At 37.7% G+C, this 23138-nt stretch overlaps 1 protein-coding gene across 3 annotated transcripts in view; it reads right to left on the bottom strand.

Moving 5' to 3' along the window:
- LOC106906506 (disco-interacting protein 2 homolog C) overlaps window positions 1-22357 on the bottom strand; it is a 159305-nt gene extending 136948 nt beyond the window's left edge. For 2 of the 3 annotated variants that reach the window (XM_088014514.1, XM_088014515.1), the window contains exon 1: window positions 22058-22356. In XM_088014514.1, the coding sequence (XP_087870640.1) occupies window positions 22058-22136 (79 nt within the window). In that variant the 5' untranslated portion in view covers window positions 22137-22356. Of the gene's footprint in view, window positions 1-22057 lie in introns of all 3 variants that reach the window. The other variant, XM_088014518.1, reaches the window with a different exon arrangement.
- Between the last annotated feature and the right edge of the window lie 781 nt (window positions 22358-23138).

Genomic DNA, 23138 nt, shown 5'->3' with positions numbered 1-23138 from the left:
GCTTCACTAAGAGGCTAAGTCCTTTTAGCACAACAATAGTCTTTTTCCAGTGACCAATCAGATCATTTTTGAAACTAAAATTGTCTCCCAATGAGTCAAGAGAAGCAGGTTTTTCATTCATCGTTGTTGTTAGAGGATGTAGCTTGTGTGTCAGATTTACAGGCGTACCAGAAACGCAGTACAAAGGTTCCAGTACGCATGTCATGGTAAGAAGTCTCCCAAAAATCATTGCTATAAACGATAACATTGCTCTTTGGAGATCAAGTAATATAAAGGTAATGCCATAATAATGCAATAACACATTTTTCTAACAAACATTTAAAACTGGAACTGGCAGACATTTTAAATAGCTAAAAAAAACATGTTAAGATGTAGAAGAATCTGTAAAATTTTGGTCTATAAGAGTTTGTTGCTGTGGGTTTAATGGAATCATTTAACATTTATTTTAACCAAATTACACTCCATTGATGTGTTTTCATTGAGTCGAATCTATATCAAGTATTTATGTAAATAATACCTTTTACAGAAATGGAGCATCTGATAAGAATGCCTTCAAAGTTCTGGTCCGGTCGAAGAAAGAAATCACTTTAAGATCCGGGTCTTAAGGCCACCAGGAGAAACCTTTACCGCTTCTCAATCTGCATGTTAATTATTTCCCAGCCACACATCCACAGCTGAATTATTGCACACTTGAAGCTGCGCTCTCATCAAACTCAATTACTCCTCAAACCGCCTCATCATCTCCTCTGCCGCCATCCGTCTTCCTCATTTCCTCCGTTAGCCGTTTTCTCAAAACATCCTCTTGAGTTTTATTTAAAACTAACCTGACTAATTCGGTCCAGCAGTTTTTAAAGTTTTAGCTTAAAGTCACATTGAAGAAAAAATGTAATTAAAAACCTCAAGTTTGTTCAGAGGATGGAGCATGAAATTTATTCCTAAACTCATATTAAGCCCATCAAATAAAGAACAAACATGCTACAGATTAGCTTTATCCCAGAGGAGTACGGTAATCTGCAAACTGGGAAAGCTAAAATACCAACCAGAGTCAGGGGGAAATCAAAGAGCAGCCATGATGAGAAAAACTCAGCGGTCGATCTTTAACAGTTTATCATGATGGAGGAATAGTCTCATCATAAAGAAGACTGGACTTTGACTAGACCACTGTTCTTTTTGTGTTTGGGATTATTGCAAAAACACAAAATCAAATGAATTTTAGTCTAGTTTCTAGTGTAAATATCTTAGTCCACTTGAAATAAGACAAAAACTTTCTCCAGCTGAACTTTTCAGAAACTTAAAGTAATTTCAATAGTTTCTTAATTTTCTAGCTCCATTTGTAGATTATTTCACTTGTAACAAGACATTTTTCCCATGTGAAATAATCTGCACATGTAACAAGTACTTTGTCATCAATATTAAGAAATTATTTACCTAAAATAAGCTGGTATATCTTGCTGAAAAGTTACTTATAAGTTAGTCTAGTCCCATTTCAAGTGTTTTAAGATATTTTCACTTTAAACTAGACCAAACATACCTGGTGAGATTTTGAGTTCTGCAGTCCTAAAATCTTGTTTTTCCTGTAAATGTATTGAAAAGCAATCGTAATTGTATTTTTTTAGTTCTAGAAGATTAGAAAAGTAAAACCTAAACTCAGTAATAAAACCCAAAGATTTATCTAAGACCAGCTCCACCAGTACCAGAGGAAAACAGACTGGCTTACTGGTTTTTAATTACCTCAGCAGCTTTTAACGGCCGGCCGCTGCTGAAACGCATCGTCCAATCGGACAGCGCCACCGGTTGCATAACGGCGGGTTTAATCCGTGCGTTCTTGGAGATCAGCTGTTCGGGCAGGCATCGTCTCTGGGCCCGGTCCAATCAGCAGTACTAACTGGGTTTCTGGAGCAAGTCTTTGGAAAACACCCGACCAGATCGGCCGGGAGCCAATCCCTCAGCACGCCGCGCTCGTTATGCAACATCCCGTCTCACTCTGCACTTCCTTAGACCCTTCTCCCTCCTCTCAGATGTAAACTAGTGTGACTTCTCATGATTTACGGGTTTCTGCTGCCTCTTCAGATAATTGTTGTAATTGTGGAAGGAGAGAAGTTGAAAGTAGAGAGGGATTAGGAGGTTTAAGGAGTAGAGAAGGCTGGAAATGTCAACTCTGACCTCTGTTGACCTCCACTGACTCAAGGCGACAGGTTGAGGAGCAAAAACCAACATGGAGGTGCCAAAACTTTCTCCAGCTGAACAGAAACAAACTATCTAGAGTCAGCTTCAGTTAATACAGCTAGAAACTAGAACTTGACCTGAACTCGGACCTGAACCTTCAGAGCCACATAAACACAGTTACAAAGTCGGCCTTCCGTCACCTGAAGAACATTTAGCACAGAGAAAATTGATCAACATATTTGATGCATATTTGCTTGATGATTTTGATATTTGACAAAATGTAATCTTTATTTCTTATTTCATTACTAATTTTACGATATAAAGCACTTTGAACTGACTTGTTGTTTAATATGGTTTACCATCAAACTTTATCAGCTTTTCTTCGGCTAAAGCGTAAACTTTTCCTTAATTTTCCTCTTCGGTCTGCAGGTTCCCAAGAAAAAAAGAGCAGAAACAGAAGGGCTGAACATACGGGCCCCTCCTACAGCCGGCGGGGATTATTGGACCTGTCCGTATGCGGTCCACAGGAAACAAAACCCAAGAAAAGACAGAAAACCACAAGAAAACAGAAAACAGTGATCTCACTGCATCCTGAAGCAAGTCTGAGCTGTAAAGCTAAACTATAATCAATAATCTAAATCGTCTGACTTCAGATTAGTGGAAATTATACTGTTGATGTCTTTGTTTGGGGGCGAGGGCCTGGCAACAATGGGAGCAAACAGAAGGACTGGTGGTGACCCAGTTCACAAGCCAACCTTCATCCCTGGAGGCTAAATCTGCAGCAGCAGAACAAACGGACACATCCTCAGCGATTTAACTCGATTCGTCATGTCTGACGGCAAAACGACGACATAAAACAGACCCCAATGCAGCTGACAAGTTTTACTGCGAGAAAACCTGCACAACAAATTAAATTAAAACAATCATCATCACAATGGCAACAGACGGCTTGGATGCAATATTTGTTGTGACGCATCCACGCTCTGAAAATGTCTTTCGCGTTCTCCATGTTTCATTTGTTCTATTTAAAAATGAAAAGATAATTTGTTTGTTTATGAATCAGATTCAAAATAATGAAAAAAAGATTTCAATTTAAGTCCTGGGTAAAAAATACAAAATGGAAATCTTTTTGTATTTTGACGCTGCATCTTCTCTGGTTTCCTTCTGGTGGATGTTCTGGTTTGAACGTTCCTATTTTGTGTTAAATATTTATATTTAATTTTCTTTTTGTAGAAATCAGTTTACACTTTGACATTGAATGTTTTTTTGTTTTTGTTTTGTTTTGTTTTTTTCAAAAAAGCCAAATTTTATTGATCTTAACTTGTAAAACCAATAAGAACGTTAAACATCCAATGGGGCGAATACTTTTTATAGGCACTGTGCAATTAAGTAGAATTATGTGTTAGAATTATGTGTTACATTTGAACTTTTTTGTAGATTTTTCTTTTCAGAGAAGTAAATAAACCAATTTTTAAGAACATATTTTATTTTCCGGTAACATAATGGAAGATTGCTGGGATGAAAAGTACCAGGACAAATCTCAAAATATCACAATATCAGCGTTTCATATCAGTCGATATCAATAATTATTAGTTTTTTTTTTGTTTAAAATACCTGAAAATACTTCCAAACTGGTGTTGTGACATTTCCTGTCTTAGCCACAGTATATTTAAACAGTTATGAGGCACAGAGCCTTAAACCTTAAACTGCTGCTGCGCAAGTTACTCAACAGGTCGTTGCTAGGTAACCAAAGAATGAGTGAGTTGCTAGGTAACCAAAGACTGAGTGAGTTGCTAGGTAACCGAAGAATGAGTGAGTTGCTAGGTAACCAAAGAATGAGTGAGTTAGTTAATAACATAAATTTAACCCAAAGTTATCACATTTTGAGACATAATCATGACTTTAATGGTGTTTTACTGGGATTTAATGGGATTAATATGATTTTAAACAATTAACATCTGAAAAATGTGTCATTTGTTCGTCTCTTATAAGTTAAATAAAAAGCTTTACCAACACAAAATTCGCCTTGTTTTCTACATACTATCAGCAACATATGGTGGCAAGGCAACAGGAAGCCACCTTTCAGACTTACAGGAGGTGAAGCATGCGTTGATGAACACCCTGACTTCCATCCAAAAACTCAGAGACCATCTGCTTGGGAAAGTTTCCCAAGGCAGGTCAGAGGACAGGAGAACCAGCCGTTCAGTCTCCAACCAATCCAACTCGTTAAATATTCAACAAAACCAACTGTAGTCACACATGGTTTGGAAATAAAATGGTTTCTGTGTGAGCCAAGACCTACATGAAGACACAGGGATTCTTTAATCTGTTAATAACTCAGAGAAAAGGAGACCAGAAGGATGAAAATAGGGAGGGAAAATTGATGAAATCAAGTTGAAAAGGAAGGAAAATTTCTACAGCCGAACAAAAAGAAATAAAAGTCTCATGAGGTTAATAAGGGGAAGGAGGACATCAGAAACGGGAATACTGTCACATTGAGAGAGAATAAAGCTTTAATTGAGATGTAAGGGGAGGTGGATCTGTTTTAAAGGCCAACAGGGAGAGGCGACCTTTCTAAAGGCCAACAATCGGTTTCATCTTCACTAAGACAACCGAGCTTCATTAGAAAAATCTAATTAAAACACAGCCCACTTCAAAGGATTACAACATAATCCCTAAAAATGTCTAACAACCCACCAAAACACTGGATTCCTTGGCATAAATACTGACAACAGAGATGGTTTAGTTTCAGTTAATAACAGGAAAAATCTGTTAAATCTGTGAGAAAAACCAGAGAACAATAAAATTTGGGTACAGTTCTCCAGATAAAAACAATGCCTCACTGAAAAAGTGAATATAAATAATTACTTGTGTTCAACTTAACCCTTGATAAAAAGTTAACTTAAACTAAAATAGATTAAAAATTGTTTGACTTGAACCTATTAAAAATTGTTACCCGATTCATGCTTCAATTTGTTGAACAAGTTGTTAATTTATGAGTTTAAAGCAGCTTTAGTTAATCTAAAGGTTTGTTGTCTTTAATCCCTTGCAACAATCACAGTCTAGATGCAATTTGAGGGGGAAGTTTGTCTTAATTTCCTCTGAATGAGGTTCGCCGCCACCTTGCAGCCCGTCAGTCAGTTTAATCCTCTCTTCTGCGTCTGGCAGCTCGACACATCCTGGATTTACACAACGGCTTCCTGATTCGTGCAACGACTCTCCTGCCTGCCGCCTGAAGTTTTACCTTTCATCATGTCCTTCCACTGCTTCACAAATGATCCTCTTCCACCAACAAAATTCCCTCTAAAGATGCAAAAATCCGATTTTGTTCAAGGACTGTGGGAAGTCGGTCGACCTTCTGACCTCTGCAAACAATGCTGTCATTATAAAACGCTATCAGCGATCTGCAATAAAAGCAGTTTGACTTCAGGTGTTTCATTACAGCTCTAGTCTCAAAATATGAGCTTTTTGTCCTTTCTCCCCACCCTTAAGCCCATCACCTACGCCACACTATGGAGCTACACTGCAGCCAGAAGGCTTGTTCAAAAGACAAAAAAATTTTAACTGAAAATAAAGTTAAAGTTTAAAAAATTTTGAAACGGAAAAGAATTGGTTTGAAACCCATACTACACCACAAATCTATGGAGTTAAATTGGTGTCATAAAGCTTGTTCAAAAGGAAAACATTTTGAATCTTAAAAATTGTTTTCAATCTGAAATAAAAATATTTGAAAATGAAAAAGTTTTGAAAAAGGAAAAAATAATATTTGAAACTGGAAAAAGATGTTTTGAAAGTGAAAAGAAATGTTGAAAACTACTTTTTAGATTCTTTTTTTTTCTCCAGGTTCAAACTTTTGGCCTGTTTTGGTGTCGGATGACAGTGGTGTGGACTCATCACTGACAGCTCACCACATTTTTTTTTTCTTTTGAACAAACTTTATGGCCCCAATTTAACTCCATACAACCCTCACCACCATCTCACCCGTCTTCAAGGTATCTTATTTCCAAAAACAAATAGATTTTATGAACCGGTTGAACGTCGCCTGACTCATGTTGGTGGGAATGCAGAAGCTCAGCGCTGGTTTACATGTGTGAGGGAGTTTATAAACTGAGTGTGGGCGCTCCGCGGAGGTTTTCTGTGTGTTTGTGAAAAGTTTATGTTTGTCGTCTCACTTCAAACCTCATGTTTACCAAGATTTACACATCCACCATCAACCTGAAGACCCCACTGTCTCCTGCAGACCTCAGCTTACATTTTCTGCCTCCGACAAGCTGAAAATTGATTTCTATTCCCAGACTTTAAAACAAAATGAATCCTCTGTTACAAAAGGGAAAGTATTTTGCAGAATGAGGCGAGTCTTTTCTATAAATATGGAAAATAAATAAAGGTAGTTTGAAGCTAGATTTTTACATATTTGTTCAAACGGTCCTGAAGAAAAATGAAATAGATAATCTGTGAAAAAAATATATTGATCTCTGCCCTCTCCCAGTGGTAACTAGAAACAACCAATCAGAGTCAGGAGGCGGGTCTTAGCGCTGTCAATCACCCCCAACAGTTTTAACAAATATGTAAAAAAAACTTTTATAATAGTTACATACTGCAACTTTAAGGACCAGACTACTGGGAAACTGTGTTTTAGGTGCCTCAAACCTAGCATAAAAATTCTCCTTTGTTGGCATTTTTGTTAGTTTGTGTGTATTTATAATCCATCTACATGTTGGAAACAGTCTGATTATTTGAGTTTTCTGTAGATTAATTTGATCTGTAACTCAGATCATTCACCATGTTTTCTGAACCAGTTCAAACCCATGAAGATGTGCTCTGTTGAGCTCAACAGATGATTTATTGCCCACCTGAAGATGTTTTGACTAGAACCAGACTCCTGCAGAAATCTGCAGACGACATGTTCCAGTTTTAACTCGGCGGAGTCACTGTCCAGTTTCCATGACGGTAGCCATGGCAAAGCATGTTAAACGTGAAGCTACGCATGTTCAGCTGAACTTTAGATGATGTGAATAATGAACCAGACACCATTTTTTCCTCCTGTTAAACTAAATATTTTAGTCTGTAGTGTTATACTTGTAACTGTGTGTAAAAATAGTTGCAGTGGAAGACTTTTGCGCACAAACTAAATCCTGAACTTCACTTTAAAATGTGCAAATTTTGAGGAAAAAGAGATCAAGTCCTGCTCAACTTTTAAGACCTTTAATCACCGTTTTACAAACTATAATAAATTTTAAAAAGCAACAGCTAGGAGAAAAACAAAACCAAAACCAAGGTTCTTGATGTGCTAGCATGCTAACTAACTGCGTTTTCACACCTGATAGTCTGGTAGATTCGGTTCAATTGGGCACAAAAATTGCAAGATTTGTTACATTTTTACTTCATTATGTCAAACAAACCAAACCCTTTGAAAAACCTGTTCCCCTCCTCACCTGTGGGGGGGCTGCACCAAAAACCACTGGGAGGTAAAGACTCAAAAACCTCTGAAGAAGACACTGAGCGGAACTTCCTTCTTCATGAAATGGAGTAGCATCAGATTTTAGCGGTTGTTGTTGCCATTTCTCCTGCTAGTGCTAGGCTAACACATTTGTTTTGGTTGTATTTAACCAGAATGCCCGGCGCTGTAGTTCACTTCCTCCTTTTGGCACGGTCTACGTTCTGCTTGCCGTTCACACATGCATTTGAACCGCACCAAAGTTCACTTCAAACAAAATGAAGCCAAGATTTGTAGGCCGGCCAGAGTTCTTGGTTCGATTTTTCATTCACACCTCACCAAACGAAACGGACTTTCTATTCAAATGGACTGGAGTTCGATTAAAGCGGACTGAACACAGCTTTGGTTCTTGTTTCATAAGTTCCCGTCAAACTTAAGCAGTTAACCTTCAGGAAATGGAAATAACACTGATATAAAAGCTGTTTCTAAAGGATTTAAATATTTATGAGTATTCCAGTAACTGCTGATTCAGCAGAAGTGAAACAATTTAGTCCAGGTTCAGTTTGCTTTCCATTCATCTTACATTTCAATGATCTATTATTCTCTTAATCTTCCACAAAAAGGAAGCACAGATGAGCAGAGAAGGACCTCTGGATCACCATGTTGTGTCTTGGAGATAAAAACGGTAAAACCTCGCTAATGTCCCTGAAGCACACAGCTGGAAGCACCAGACAGAAACACGAACATTGGAGGGAGATAAAATAAAACCCAAACAGCTCCGAGCCAGCAAACGCACCTCCATTATTCCTCTGAAGGCAGCTGGAAAGGAGCCACCAGAACATGGGGGAGCGTCCCGTCCAGCCTGGTTACAGTTTTAATTATTTCCCAAAACTGAAGCATAGAAGTGTCATGATGTGAGGAAATTACAACTAAACATATGTTTTGGGTTAGTTTGTGTTTAGATGCAAAACATTTCTTATATTTTTCCATCCAACTGTTCAGTTCAGTTCAAGGCAAAAAACCAACTGAGCTGTAAAACAGAAAAGTTTAACTACTTGCGTTTTCTCTGACCTTCAAATTACAAAAATTAATTAGCTTAATAGAAACAAGTCAAATTTCTATTTTTAGATAAAAAGTTGGATGATGTAGTTTTTCAATCATTTTGCAAAACTGCAATGGAAAAGCTTTTTCCCCATCACACGAGTCACATGATCAACAACAGGATGTTACTACTGGCAGAAATGATAAACAGGAAGTGGTAGGAGAATGATGGTGTGTCACATCTAATAATGCAATAATATAACATTCTGTTAGTTAATTTGAATCAAGTAAAGCTAAAACTCTGGATTAGGATTTTATTGGTTTTTAAAAAGTAAAAAAGACGAAAAATATGAATAATTTCCTTCTGTTTCACAGTTTTGTGCTATTTTGTGTTGATTTTTTATATAATATCCCCACCAAAAACAGCCAAGTTATTGTAGAAAAACATGTGAAAAAGTTGATTTTATGCTAAATTTAACGCTGGGGGCTCAGTCTTGGGGTTTTACTCAACCAACTCCCAGTAAAGGAACTAAAACTCTCACTACATGAGGTCATCTGTTTATCCTTAAACTGCTGGATTAAAGATAATTTGGTTCTTCCTGCATCAGCGTTAAAAGCAGAGAAGTTTCCGTATGACCTCATGCTGAAAAGTTCATAACCCTCATCATTTTTAAACTAGGCCAGAATTACGCAACGCATTTCAGAGGCTTAAACTGGTCGAACACACCGTCGCCTCATAATCTGAGGCAATATTTGCCGTTATGTAGTTCAACACATTTCCTTCTAAACGGCGGAGAAAAGTTAACGGATCGCACAATGAAAGCCAAACGACTTCACCAATAAACAAACAGATGTGGGTGTGTTTGCCTGAGCCGTTTTAAACCTGAAAGGAGCAAAAAAAAAAAAAAGAGGTAATCCCATCCTTCATCCCTGCTGTGAGCGGGACGAAGGGTATCCATAAATCACTCTTCTTCATCACGGTGCCGGTTAGAAGGATGCAGATAATGAAGACGCTGACTTCCCTCTGCTGAGAGTTAATAGATGAAGTGGGTCAAAAAGGTTCTCACTCCTCTTCAAAAGGGTCAGAAATGTTTCCCAGCATGCCACTGGAGAGTTTGGACTCTAAGGAAGCGACTCTGAGGATTAACTGCAGGAAAAACTGAGTTAAACATCTGGATCAATTCCAGGTGCGGACGTTTTTAAATCAAAACGGGGGCGATAATCTCCATTTGAGTGATTGTTTGTGGAGTTCACTTAATCTTTAAAGTGATGCTGCCCTTTAAAGATGACCTATTAGGCTTTATTTAACAGGTTAGAATATCTTTATAGGTAATACAAAACGTTCATTGCATTTTTGGCACCAAATCATTCGTAAATAATGAGATGTTAATCTGTGTAGTTCTTTTGAGCCATTATAAGGTCTCTGTCTCTTTATATCCAAATAAGCTGCTGATAGCGACATCCCCAAACTCCACGTTTTAACACGCACGTAAAAATGGCTGCAAATAGATACATTATTATTATTTACATCATTGAAAAGCAGAAGTAGAGCATCCTGCACAACCAAAAAGAATACAGCAAAGTGATTTCTAGATCGTAAGTCAACAGCAAAACACTTGTTTTTTCCAGCAGTCATTAAACCAGCTGACCAAATGTACTGGAGCTCAACTTGGGTTCCCAGGTAACAGGGCTGGGCTTCCCTGGGGTTGCTAGGTAACGGGCCAATCCAGAGGTTTTTGAAACGGACACTAAAACTTAATGCCAAAAACCGGTTTGATGGTTTAGGAAGCAGTAGAAACCCAAATGGAAGATCAAAAACATGCAAAATCTGAATTTTGCATAATAGGTCCTCTGCAGTATTTCTGCCCTTCGAACATTCACACATCCTGAAGTTTAACAAGAAAAGCTTGTTCAGGTTTCCAGCATTGAACTTCTCGGGTTCTTTAAGACTCAAACTTGCAGCTCGTTCAAGTTAATTTTCTCTGCTCCATTCAGAGGCGGCTCCTCCCTTTGTCCATGTTGATCGCACTAAGATAAATCCAACCCTCCTGGTGGTGGAGCTCCGCCAGCAGGGAAATGCAAATTAGCTTGATCCTCCACTCAAAATTCATCAACAACAAAAAATAAAAACTATCTCAGCTTTTTAAATTACAAGTTAAACTGAAGCACAACATGAAGAAGGAGAAAACTTCTCTAAAAATGTCAAATATTTCTAAAAGTTGTGTCTTTAAACTTGACTTTTGCACCTGGAAGATGCAAATTTACATGATGTCAGTAAATTTGCATCCCTGGTCATCTGCTGCTCTGAGGCCTGCACTTCAAATTCACTCAAATCCTTCTGCTTTACTAACACGACATAGATGGAAACATTAATTGATTGATTTATTGATTATTGTGACAGTATAAGTGCTAATGTGAAATACTGTACACCTGAGTTTACCTCAGTTTGAATCTGTGTGCTTCACTTTACCTTTAACAACAGGGGTTGTTAGGTAACGCAGCGTCTTAACAATACAAAATATTTTTTACCGGCTCATTTTCCAGACACCAAAAAACATAATTGCCAAAAAAACTGCTGAGTTGGGAAAAATGAGAATTTTGCACAATAGATCTCCTTTAATATTATTGAAAAGCCACCATTTTGAAAAATGCTGCAAACATTTGATACACAGTATGAAGAAGTTAGTTTGAACTTTTTTACAGAAGTCCTAACTGGCGGTTTTATGTGTTTGATTTTGTGCTGGAGCTCAGCTTAGGTTGATTGGTAACCTAAGCTGAATTACCTAGCAACCTAGCTCCTCTGGGGTTGCTAGGTAACGGCACTGTGGCTTAAAAATGGGAAGGTTTTTGAAACGGCTCGTTTTCCATGTACCACAAAACATTAACTTATTGCCAAAAACCGGCTGGGAGTTTTTTTGTTTGTTTTGCTTTTAAGCGCGTGGGCTGATTTTAGAAGCAGTAGAAATCCAAATGAAAGTACAAAAACATGCAAAATGCTAATTTTGCTCAATAGGGACCATTTAATGTTATTGAAAAGCGGCCACTTTGTATAAAGTTTAAAGTATAAAGTAGTTAGTTTGTCCTAACTGGCAGTTTTATGTGTTATGTCTTGTGCTGGAGCTCAGCTCGGGTTGCTAGGTAACAGCCTGGGCTCATCTGGGGTTGCTAGGTAACGGTGCAGTACCTCAACAATTGGAAGGTTTTGAAACAGCTTGTTTTCCAGACACCAAAAAACTTATTGATAAAAAAAATAGCTGTGTGTTTCTTTTTAAGCATTTGGTCTGTTTCTAGAAGCAGTAGAAACCCAAATGAAAGTACAAAAACATGCAAAAAGTGAATTTTGCATAACAGGTCCCCTGTAAGGTGAAACAAGGCAGACTGTGGAGCAGAGTGTTTGTGATGTGCAGAGGTAATTTTATTTATAAATGGAGAAGACGCCATCTGGAGCTCTGTAAACCTCCAGCCAGCCCTGGCTGCGCTCCAGACTCCCACCAGTCGGCCCCGGGGGTCGGATCCATCACTCTGGGGGACAATCGACGTGGTTTGTATACAGGAGGCTCAAAGCTGTGCGGCTGGTTCTGCTCTGTCAGTTCAGTATGTCCCTGAGCCTCAGGCCAAGATCTGGACTTTTTTGGGCAGAAGCAGCAGCTCCAGTGGAGGTGGATTTTGTTTTTCTTTTTTCTGCAACGTTCCAGTCATGCACTCTGATCTGATCTGTTTTAGCCTGGAAAGCAGATAGCTATCATGCTAAACTCTGCAGGTAAATCCAGATGTTTCAAGCATAAAGAGCAGCTCATTCCTGCAGATGTTAGAATCATCTTCTAACTAATCCGGCAGGCAGCTTTTCCTGGACGGCTGTTTGGACCAACGAAAATTTTATCACTCTGGCGTTCCAAGAGACGAACCTGGAGCCAAAATCCTTTAACTAGCCGTGGCGTTGTTAACGTTCGCAGCACAATGCTTTCCTTATCCACCCCCTGTTTCTCCTAAAGCCAATGCTCTAATCTTAAAAAAAAAAAAGGAAAGTGGCTGAAACCGGCTTGCAGAATGCAGTCAAAGATGGGGGCAATTCCAGGCAGATTCCTGGGATAAGACAAGGAAGAGAGGTGCTTTTATTCTGCTGGGAAACAGATGGAGTTCATCGCTCTCTGCAGCTCGCCTCCTAATGTTCAGGGCCGGCCCCGACTCCGCTGCGTGTCCATAAACCAGCGAGGCACGAACTTTTACAAGCCATTAGTTTCAAACGATTACGAGAACGCGGCTTTTTCAGAGACCTGATCGATATCAGCAGCCAGATCCAAAAGTTCAACTCAAGTCTCAACTTTCACATCTGCATGCAAATAAGGAAAACTCAAAGAAATTAATCATTAACTTAACATAAGTTTTTTCTTTTCAACAAGTTCCACATAATTGCATTTAGTTAATTAAAACCAAAAGAAATGTTATGTTGGCACCACTTTACTATAAGGTTCCCCTTATGGATGGCTAACATAAATAGTTTATAGATTTATTATCCATTCATCTATAAACACTTTAGAAACCATTACCAACAGTTTATTATGCATTAATTAAGAGTGAGAAGGACCTTTATTATGCTTAAAAGGTAGTCTGAAATGTTCAACTGCAGATCGACTATTTTGGTGAACAAATTTGACTATTTGGCAAGAAACCAGTAGATTTTATTTCCTTCTCATCCTTAATACATAATAAACATGTATTCATTATTTATAAAGCATTTAGAGATGAAGTAATAGCATATTTTTGAACTATTTAATGGGCATCTATGATTGGAGCCTTAAGTGGTACAGTTATGTTTAACTAACCAAGACTCTAGCATTACTCAGCAGGTTTTTCTTTCTTCCTGGTTCTAAATTAAACAACCGTTTTAAAGAAAAACTTTCTGTGGGTTTTCACTGATTCTGTCATCACAAAAAGGTGGGAGTCACCATGGCAACCAGTGACTCAGCATTTCCTGACTGAGTCTCTGACTAACGTTACTTGGCAAACTTTGATTTTTCTTTCTGGTTTTGAGTTTAAAAGCAATAGTTTTGAAGAAAACTTCATGGAAGCATTTCTTTTTAAAATCAGGATTTCTACATTTTTGGTTTTGTTTCGATTTCATTTCTGATTAGTGAGGTTGACCTTAGATTTAAGAAACAAAAGTACTTTCAATTAGGAAAAACATTAAAATACCTTTTTTGCAATGCTTACATCTGGTAATAAGTCAAAAAGCATGATAACTTTTGTAAGCAAGTCATTATGCTTTCATATCGAACTAGAGTTTGATAACATGACATTATTGGACATTTATAGCTTAGAAAATATTATAAATCAGAATCAACCCTTCTCAAAAATAATGTCTTAAAGCATTCTGGACTGTTTTAAAGCATGTGACTTCACATCCTCTATGTCTGCTAATTTTAAGTTATTTCACAGTTTCAACATTACGGAACAGTTTGTTGACATAAGGAGAACAGAAAGTGTGACGGAGTTTCGCTTCAGCAGATTCCCACAGGCTTTACAGGCTCTTTGCTTTCCAAATATCAGAACAACCAAACTCTGCTGCCTTGAACAAATTGGATTTTATTCTTCGCTTGGAGAAGCTGGAGAGTCACAGTGTATCATAAAAAGACGAACAATCTGCAAGGCTTCAGCAACCTACGTCTGATTTTTTTTGTCCTAATATCAAACTTTTACAAGACCAATTCTGATTTTTTCACTCAAAAAAATGCTGATTTTTTTCAGGTCCATTAGAGGAGCTAAATTGTATCCGATAGTTTTCAAAGCATCATTTCAAAGCGTCTGAACAATCAAGTCACATTTATCTGACTTTTATATCATTGATACAAGACTAGGGTTGGCGATATGGCTGAAACCTTTGGTTTATTGTCGTCATAATATATTCCTGTACATAGTTCCCACAAGTCTAAACGTTGGAAGAGATGTGCGCCACGGAACTGCCATCTTGGTAGGCAAAGCGTAGATGACTAACAAAAAGAAATTAAATTGAAATTTTGACCAATGTGCAAGAGAAATATGTCAACAAAGTCGCTGCTGTCGGGATCGGACAGAGACAAAGAATGTGGCTCGTATACTGTTGTCATAGCAACAGCCATGACAGTTATTTATGGATGCCTACCAAGATGGCCGTCAGCTACAAGGTTCCCGTAAGTTTGACGTCACATGAGAACTATGTATTAATGATGTTTGGGATAGTTAGCTTTACAGTTTTCTCCACTGTTTCATCAATGAAAGCATCGATAAATACCAATAAATCAGGAAATATGATTAAACATAGTTACTGTGTGCAGTTTAATGATGCAAATCACACTTCTTTATGTGACTGGAGTCCGAAAGAAGAGCATTACAAATGGGAATGTTTATCAAGAGAAGTACTTGAGTTTGTGTGACTGTGACACACCTAAAAAATAAGTAATAAATAGTTTCTTATTGTCACGTTTTTCCAGCCGCATCTTCCGGCCCAAACAGGATGCTCCCATCCTCTTTGGGCCGGAAGATACGGCCCAAAGAGGATGGGCAGCATCTTCCGTCCCGCTCCCTTAGAGTGAATCCAATAAAGCTGAACTGTTTAAACGGATTAAGTGGCGACTCAGGCTGCAGACGAAAGGCCCGAAAGGCCAACTTGGACGGAGTTCAGCAACTGCAATCATCCAAGATCACTAGCCAAGAAAAAACTCCAGGAAGGATGACTGATCAAGAGAAATAAAGACCTTAGGGACTGACTGGAAAGTTATGCACAACCGAAACTTTGACACTGAGACACAGCCAGTGCTAATCAACCACAGAGAAGAGGCGAGTGGGAGCAGAGAGGTCAGGAGGTCACACACTGTAAACCTGGACAGATCCGAGAACACATCCTTATGCATTTCCCCCAATTTACTGTTTGTTTTCGTAGTGGCAACCCCAAAATGAGGCATTGCTGCTTTGGAAACAGGCAACCGGAGGCAGGAAAACGGGAACATGTGAGCTGAAAGTGGCAGACTGAGCCGCTTCATGATGCAATCCGACAGAAACGCAGTGAAAAACTCTCTCTCTCCGCTCCCCGTCCTCCCGGCTGCTCCAGCAATGACATCACCTCCCTGACAGGCAACACGGCGGGGCAACAGTTGCAGGGCAGCAGGCGGCCGTTGGGAGAAATTTTCCAACAGCAGTGAGGAAATCTCAAGCTGCCGCAAAGGCAGTTCCCAGGATTTAATTTAACACTATCCCACAGGACAGGGTAAAAACAAGGGACGTTTTTCCTAACAAACACAACTTCCAGCCCTCGTTAACGGTCAACAACAGTTGTTGAATAAAAACAAACAGTAGGATTATGAATCAGTGGGTTATTGGTGGTTTTATTGCCCAGAACTCACTTCATAAGAGCTTTGTTAAAAAACAACATTTTACTTAAGAGGAAAAGGGAGATTTCACAACTGGCATATAAACTAGGCTAGATCCTTAAAAACTTATTTCATATCAGTTGATATTGATAATTATCTATTAGTTTTTTGTTTTCAATATCTGAAATACTTCCAAAGTGGTGGCATGACCTTTCTCCTGCTAAATGTCTTAGCTCATGCTAAATGTCTTGGCTCATGCTAAATGTGTTAGCTTCTGCTAAATGCGTTAGCTTCTGCTAAATGTGTTAGCTTCTGCTAAATGTGTTAGCTTCTGCTAAATGTGTTAGCTATAGCTAATGGTGTTAGCTCTTGTTCATGTTGTTAGCTCTAGCTAGCACAGTAAACAGTAGCTCAAAAGTCTGTCTTTTTGTTTCAACTGATATCTTGCGTATAACAGCTCATTAAAACTTTGCGTCAATCCTGACATTTTGTGGACTGAAGCTACCCGCATCACCAGCCCAGAATGCATTGCACAAGTCAAAAAAATGGGTGAAAAATATAGTAAAGATGTAAATTTTTTTGAGTAATTATGAGTTTTTATGCATCTCAAACAACAACTTTTAGGCTAAAAGGAAGATAACAAGATGTTCATGTTCAACGAGTCGTGGATCCCTTTAAAGCTGCATCTGAAGGGAACCAAAAGACGTCTGACAGAGCCATATCTGAAGAAAACCAAACATGAGCACTAACCAAACATGTCCAACACCAACTGGTAGGCATGGTGATTTATTAGCAAATTAAGACCTTTCTGCATGTGAAGCTGTTGAAATGTTGAGTAGCTAAAATGGCAGACAGGAAAAGTAAACTGGGTTTTTCTTCAGGTTAATGTACTAATTGGTGAATCTGCTACTGATTCCTCTTTCCCTTCACATCCGGGCCGTTTCCTGAGGAGACATCAACCTGTCTTCGGCCTGAAATGAAAGTCTGCTTGCCCCGCTGACATTTCCAGCCCTCAGATTTGTTGCGCCGGCAGGCTGACAGCGCGGGCCGATGAATATTAATGCGAGAAGCCACCGGGCCGGAGGAGACGGCTGACAGCCGATGACGAACATGTGGACAACAACAACAACAGGAGGAGGGATGCTAGCTCATGCTAGCTTTAACTTTAGCTTTGTTAGTCTGTTTTGCTCCTGCTGTTCATATTAGAGGAAGAAAAAACTCCCTAAAGTTTGAGTGTTTTTCTGGGCCACCCAAATAAAGCTGGTTTCACTGGAAAACCTTGGAGCAGATAACCTGGAGGGGAAAACTGCCGGTGAGTCATCAAAAAAAAAACATTTATGGTCTCCAAACGAGCTTTTCCCTCTGTCAGGGTGGAGGAGAGGAAATGACATCGCTATGGCAACGGTGGGCCTAGAAGTGAGGCGGTGTGATTCAAGAGGAGACGCTTCAGCCGTAAAACTGACAACAACAAGGCTGGGAAAATCTGAAAGTTTCACCTTCAACGTAGAAACAACAGATTGTTTTATTGATTTCAGTTATTAATCTTTAAACTCTCAATACAACAGAATCAATTTGGGTTTATAGAGATGAACCGATCAGATATTAATATCTGCATCAGTCTTTTTTGTGACAATAAGGGCAGATCTAGTCAGTCTAAATCTACCCTGCAAAAAACACAACATCTTACAAAGTATTTTTGATTTGGTTTCCAGAGCAAATTTCTCCGTACACTTGAAAAAGACAAAACTTACAAGAAACCTTTCAGCAAAAGTTGGGAAGATTGTGTTTTTGCAGTGTATGCTTTTTCCACTCCATTTACCATTTTTAATTGAACTTTCTGAACAATTTGATCGAAGCTTTGCAGCTGTTTATCTTTGAGCAAAGAACTCAACCTATTGTTTTGTCCGCTTATTATTCACTTTCCACTGACTGCTTTACTCATAATTACACTGACTGAACAAATTAAAAGTTGTTTTTGCATGTTTGCCCGATCCTGTAAAGCTCTTGGTGTGTTTAAGTTGCTGAATTTGTAATTCAGAAACATTTTAAATCAATTCAGCACTGTTTTTCTGCATCGGATTAGTAAAGCCAATACTAAATCTCAGATATCGGTTGCAAAAAAAGTGGATAAATGCATCCCTAATAGATTAAATTATGAGTTTGTTCAATTTCATAAAACTCTAAATAAATGCTTCCATATTTTAGATATTTTCCTGCTTAAACCCACCTGACTCAACCCATTAATCAGCGTTTTACTAAAATCAGGCATGCCTCTAGGTCAACTGTTCGGAACCTTGTATGAAGTGGCTCCGTTGACAGTAAATTGATAGTTTTGTCCACACATGACGGCGCGTACACACCCACAGACGCAGGCACCTGTCCCTGCAGACAGCAGAGTGGGCACACACCAAATAGCAAGACAACTGTTGGAAATTTTATTGAAAAGTTTCAGAAAATAATCCATAAAAATCATTTACCGATTGAAAATATCAATGTTTTTTGGAGTTGAGTGCTTCACCTGACGGCGATGGTTATGTTGGAGACTAATGGCAGCTTTACTGGAAGGTAAAACAATTAAAATCAAATATTAGAGAACAACAAACAGTCCGCTGCAGCTTCCAAGTTTAACCGAACATCGTTAAAAAGTTACATTTTTTGTAAGTAATCTGACCATGTTTGGTGTTTAAAGTTAGAAATGGAGTCAAATCTACGCAGATCGACAGTCAGAAACATCAGTCATTAGTCCTGCTTTCCGTTTAGGAGTCAGATACCGTAAAAATCCTGATTCACATTCACAGATAAGGTGAAAGCTTTTATTCATTCTGAGCAATAAAGTTACCATCCAAAGGTCAGGCTGCACCCAAATCCCACAGATCAATAAAAAAAGCAGCAGATACCAGAACAGACCGTAAGCCTGTCCCAATAAACAATAAACCAATTAATTGTGTGATAAATCAATAATTATCATTTGCATGATTTAGCGTTTTTCTCTTTCTACCAAAAACTGGATGATAAAATTCTTAGTGTTTTGGTCTGAAGTAGAGCTTCTTTTGAAGGACAGTTTAGTTTACAGACACTTTTTAATTGACCTTACTTGTTATTTCTTTAGTTTTGTTTATTTATTTTGGATATTTAAAATATTTTTCATTGCCAGTGTTAAATGTCAACAAGAATTTCAAGTCTACTGATTTTTGAGAATGTGTTCTTGCATCATTATTGTTATACCGTCACTATTAAGTTACTTCAAAACAACAGATTGGTAAACATAAATAACAAAATTATCAAAGTTTCTTCTGATTAAACGACTTTTTTCTCATAATTTTAAGACAATCTTCTAGTAAAATTGCATCTTTATTGAGTTAATATTACGACTGGTTATAAATTAACAAAAACGCCCGCATACCGGCGCTGATTCGCTGTCATACAACTCAGAGAAGGGATGATTGAAATAAGCCACTTTTTGAAAATTTCTAATTTCTTTCCTTAGAAATAAATGTCAAAAATAAAAAAATAAAAATTTGAAATTTCAATAAAACTTTACAAAACATTAGATTTTAGTCTAACTTCTAACTAGTTAGAAATTTACCTTCCTCAGTTGATTTCGTGGAAGTTAATTCAATTAAAACGTCTTTTTTCTCATAGTTTTCTGCTAAAATTGCGCTTTAGTTCTGCTAATATTACGACTTCTGTCTCATAATTACTCCATCACATAACTCACAGAAGGGAGGATTTGAATAGATGATATTTTTGAAAATATTTACTCTCAAATACGCTTCTTTTTTTTTTTTTTTTTTAAATAAGCTAGAAGAAAATAGATTAAAATTGGATCTGATATTTTTAAGCCGTATCGCTCACTGCTGCTCCTCCAGAGTCACCAGGGTGTAATGCCTTGCTCAAGGGCGTCTTCTGTCTCTCCGAGGCGGTGCAGGAATCCTGCGACGAGGGGCTTCAGAGGGGGGTTGCAAAATTGGGTCAAAGCTTTGCATTCGTCAGCTAAGCATGTAAATAATGCAACGGGGCATCTGACCCCATTTCTCTTGTTTACATAAAGAGAAATTTCACATGAAAGTGTGTCACCTTTTTTTTTTAACTCCTCTGCATTTCAGCTGTTTAAAAAAAAAAGAAAAACACACACACACTTCCCCTTCCTCTGGTTTTCTCCTTACAAGGCTGAGTCCCTCCAGGAGGGAAAACAGCTGAAATATGACACTGACACACAGAGAGAGGCTGCAGCAGAGCGACATATCAATCTGGGAAAAAATAAAAGAAACAAGCAGGGAGGAGGGAGAGCTAATGAGAAAATCAATACCAAGACTGCATCTCTGCATCTAGAAAACCAACCCGAGTCTGCAAACTGGATGATAAAAAACAGATTCTTCCTTTAGAAAAACCACCTGGCTGCAGGGTGTATGTGACTAATTATTTCTTTGCTTCTTTGTTTCCCCCCATTCAAATCCAAATTTTAGGTGTGGAAACTTCTTCTCTGGATGTTTTACATGAATGGTGTTCAAAGTGAGGCGCGGGGGCCATTTGAGGACAACTACAATGATTTTCTGCAGCCATCCTGGACCACAATTCAAGAATTACATAAACCATGACAAAATGACAACTTTTAAATTAATATATATACATCAATATGCAATTTGACATTTCGTAAATAAATGAACACAAATTTTTCAAAACATTTTTGAAAATTTTTCAACAAAAAAAGTTTTGGAAATTAGTGCATTTTCCTAAAAATACATTTTTAGCATCACATGAGTCACATGATCAACAACCAGGATGTTGTCACTGGCAGAAACCACAAAGAAAAGGACAGGAAGTAGTTTGGAGGCAGGTTTTCTTAATGATTTATCGCATCAACAAGCTTAATCATTTTTTATTTAATGGAAACACTGCGTTTGCTAAATTGCGTTTTATCGACATTATTGACAAAGTTTTGCGTATATATGTAATAGAAATGGAGCTACTGACACAGCTCTGCTTTTAATTGCTGAATTAAAGTCTGGCTAAATGCTATGCGGTTCCATTTGTAAAGTTACACAGTAAAAACTTAACAGTAATATTTTGGCTTTAGAGACAAAACAATGCAAATGTTCATTTTTCAAAGTCATATTTGTACAATGTTATTCATACATTTATAAATGTCAGAGTTCCAAACACAAGATCTAATTCACAAGCTAAATGTTTAGTTTACAAACTATATATTTAGTCAAGCTAAATGGGTATGTAGTTAGCTTTCTAACTAACTAACTAACTAAATAAGCTAAATACTTAGCTTATTTAGCTTCCTAACTGAAAAGTTTAAGTCTGAGCTAAAAAATTAGCTTTAGTTAGGAAGCTAACAAAGCTAACCAGCTAACTATTAGCTTGGTCAAGGAGCTAAATATTTAACTTCGTAGCCAAAATGTTTAAGTCTAAGCTAAATATTTAACTTTTAAAATAAATATTGGGTTAACAAACTAAATATCTAGTTTCAAGCATTTAATTGCCAACCGAAACATTAACAATAAATATTAATAACTAAATATTTAGGTTCAAGCTAAATATTTAGCCAATACGTAAATTAGCTTGCCGATAAGCGGAAGTGGAATATCAAATGTTAAAATGAGTTTATTGTTCAGTAAAAAAAAAAAGTTAAAAAGTTGCAACATTTTTGGTGATTTTATTGTTTAAAATGATTTTTTTTTTAAAGTTTGTCCACTCCTGTTTTAGATCATATACAGCTGATTATTTCTTAAAAAAAAAAAAAAAAAAAAAAAAAACATGCAGAAAGCGTGAATTAAAAAGTTGGGGTTTAAATTCATATTCCAAAGATATTCATTAATTACTGACTTTAAGCCGCATTAAATATTATTTTTGCAAACAAATGCAACCAAACAGCTTCGCCAGCACATCCTCTGCATCCCTCCATCAATCAGCGCCATGTGTGAATTCATTAAGCCGGACTTGAACTTCTGACTTTTCCAACCCGCAGCAGAAAAAAACTTCACAGCTGACATCCCATCAGAACAGCAGAACCAGAACCAGAACCAGAACCGAGCTCAGCGGGGGGAATCCCCTTACTCACCCTCCGATAACTCCAGCTCCAGCTCGGCCAGTTTGGCCCGAACCTCTGCAGGAAGCGGCACCGGGTCCCGGTCCGCCATTCCTCCGACACAAACCGACTTTAAGCTCTTTTTTCCGGCTCTTTACTCCTTGTTTTGTCCCTACAGGATTTTTTTTCCTCCAAATAACTCCCCGGGAAAAAAAGAAGCAGAAATCCAAAGTCGGTCCGAGTCCGCGTTGAGCGTGTGGCTCCGTGTGCGGCCGCGGAGACTCCGCAAAACAAGCGCCAAGCTAGCGCAGGGCTGAAGAGACTTCCGGTGAGCCGGCTTTCAAAATAAGAGCGGCAAAATAAGTCAGACACTTGTAGCTCTTCTGATAAATCCCGAATTTCGGTTAAGTAGGAAAACCGTTTAAACAAGGACAAAAGTGTGATTTCTAAGCTTAAGTTATATCATTACATCATTAACTTTAGTTTTTGTGTGTGGATAAAACATTACAAACATCACTGTAGCGATTTAAAAAAAAAACTGTTAAATTAGTCAACTTTTAGCAAATGTAACAATATTTAGCAAAATATATTGCATTAAATAAAATAAGCACAAGTAATATTAAATATATAAAAAAATGAATGGATTATTTTTTCTTATTGACGTTTTTATTGCTAACAAATTCTTTATTTTGTCATTTTCTTCCTTATCCGATTATATAAAAGATGAAATTATGAAATAAGAATAAGAATAAGAATAAATAAATAAATCCGCTTCTTGTGCTTTTAGTTTGAGATTGAAATTACATTGCATTTCCTGTTTAGTTTCTTGTGAATTATTCCTAACTTTGTGTTACTTGCAGGTATAATTTGGAGGACTAGAGAGACTATGGACAGTATTAGATCTTGTATCTTTGTTTTCCCAGTTTAAGGGAAGAATATGTTCAGTGTGTTTTTGTGTTTCCAGGAAAAATGATGTGAAAAAATACACCTTATAAATGGATCGAAAAATGAGCCACCAGGGGGCGCCAGATGTCAATTTTTCTTTTTTCACGGTTTCAAAGTGTTTACAGTTTTCATCAAAAATATACAGATCTTTTAAAAATATTATTCATAA

This window comes from Poecilia mexicana, unplaced genomic scaffold (genome assembly GCF_051168715.1).
Source record: "Poecilia mexicana isolate PSO_F unplaced genomic scaffold, ASM5116871v1 scaffold_17, whole genome shotgun sequence".
In the NCBI taxonomy this organism is placed as follows: Eukaryota; Metazoa; Chordata; class Actinopteri; order Cyprinodontiformes; family Poeciliidae; genus Poecilia; species Poecilia mexicana.
Note: the sequence above shows the minus strand (reverse complement) of the source record. Positions and strands in the feature narration are given on the sequence as shown.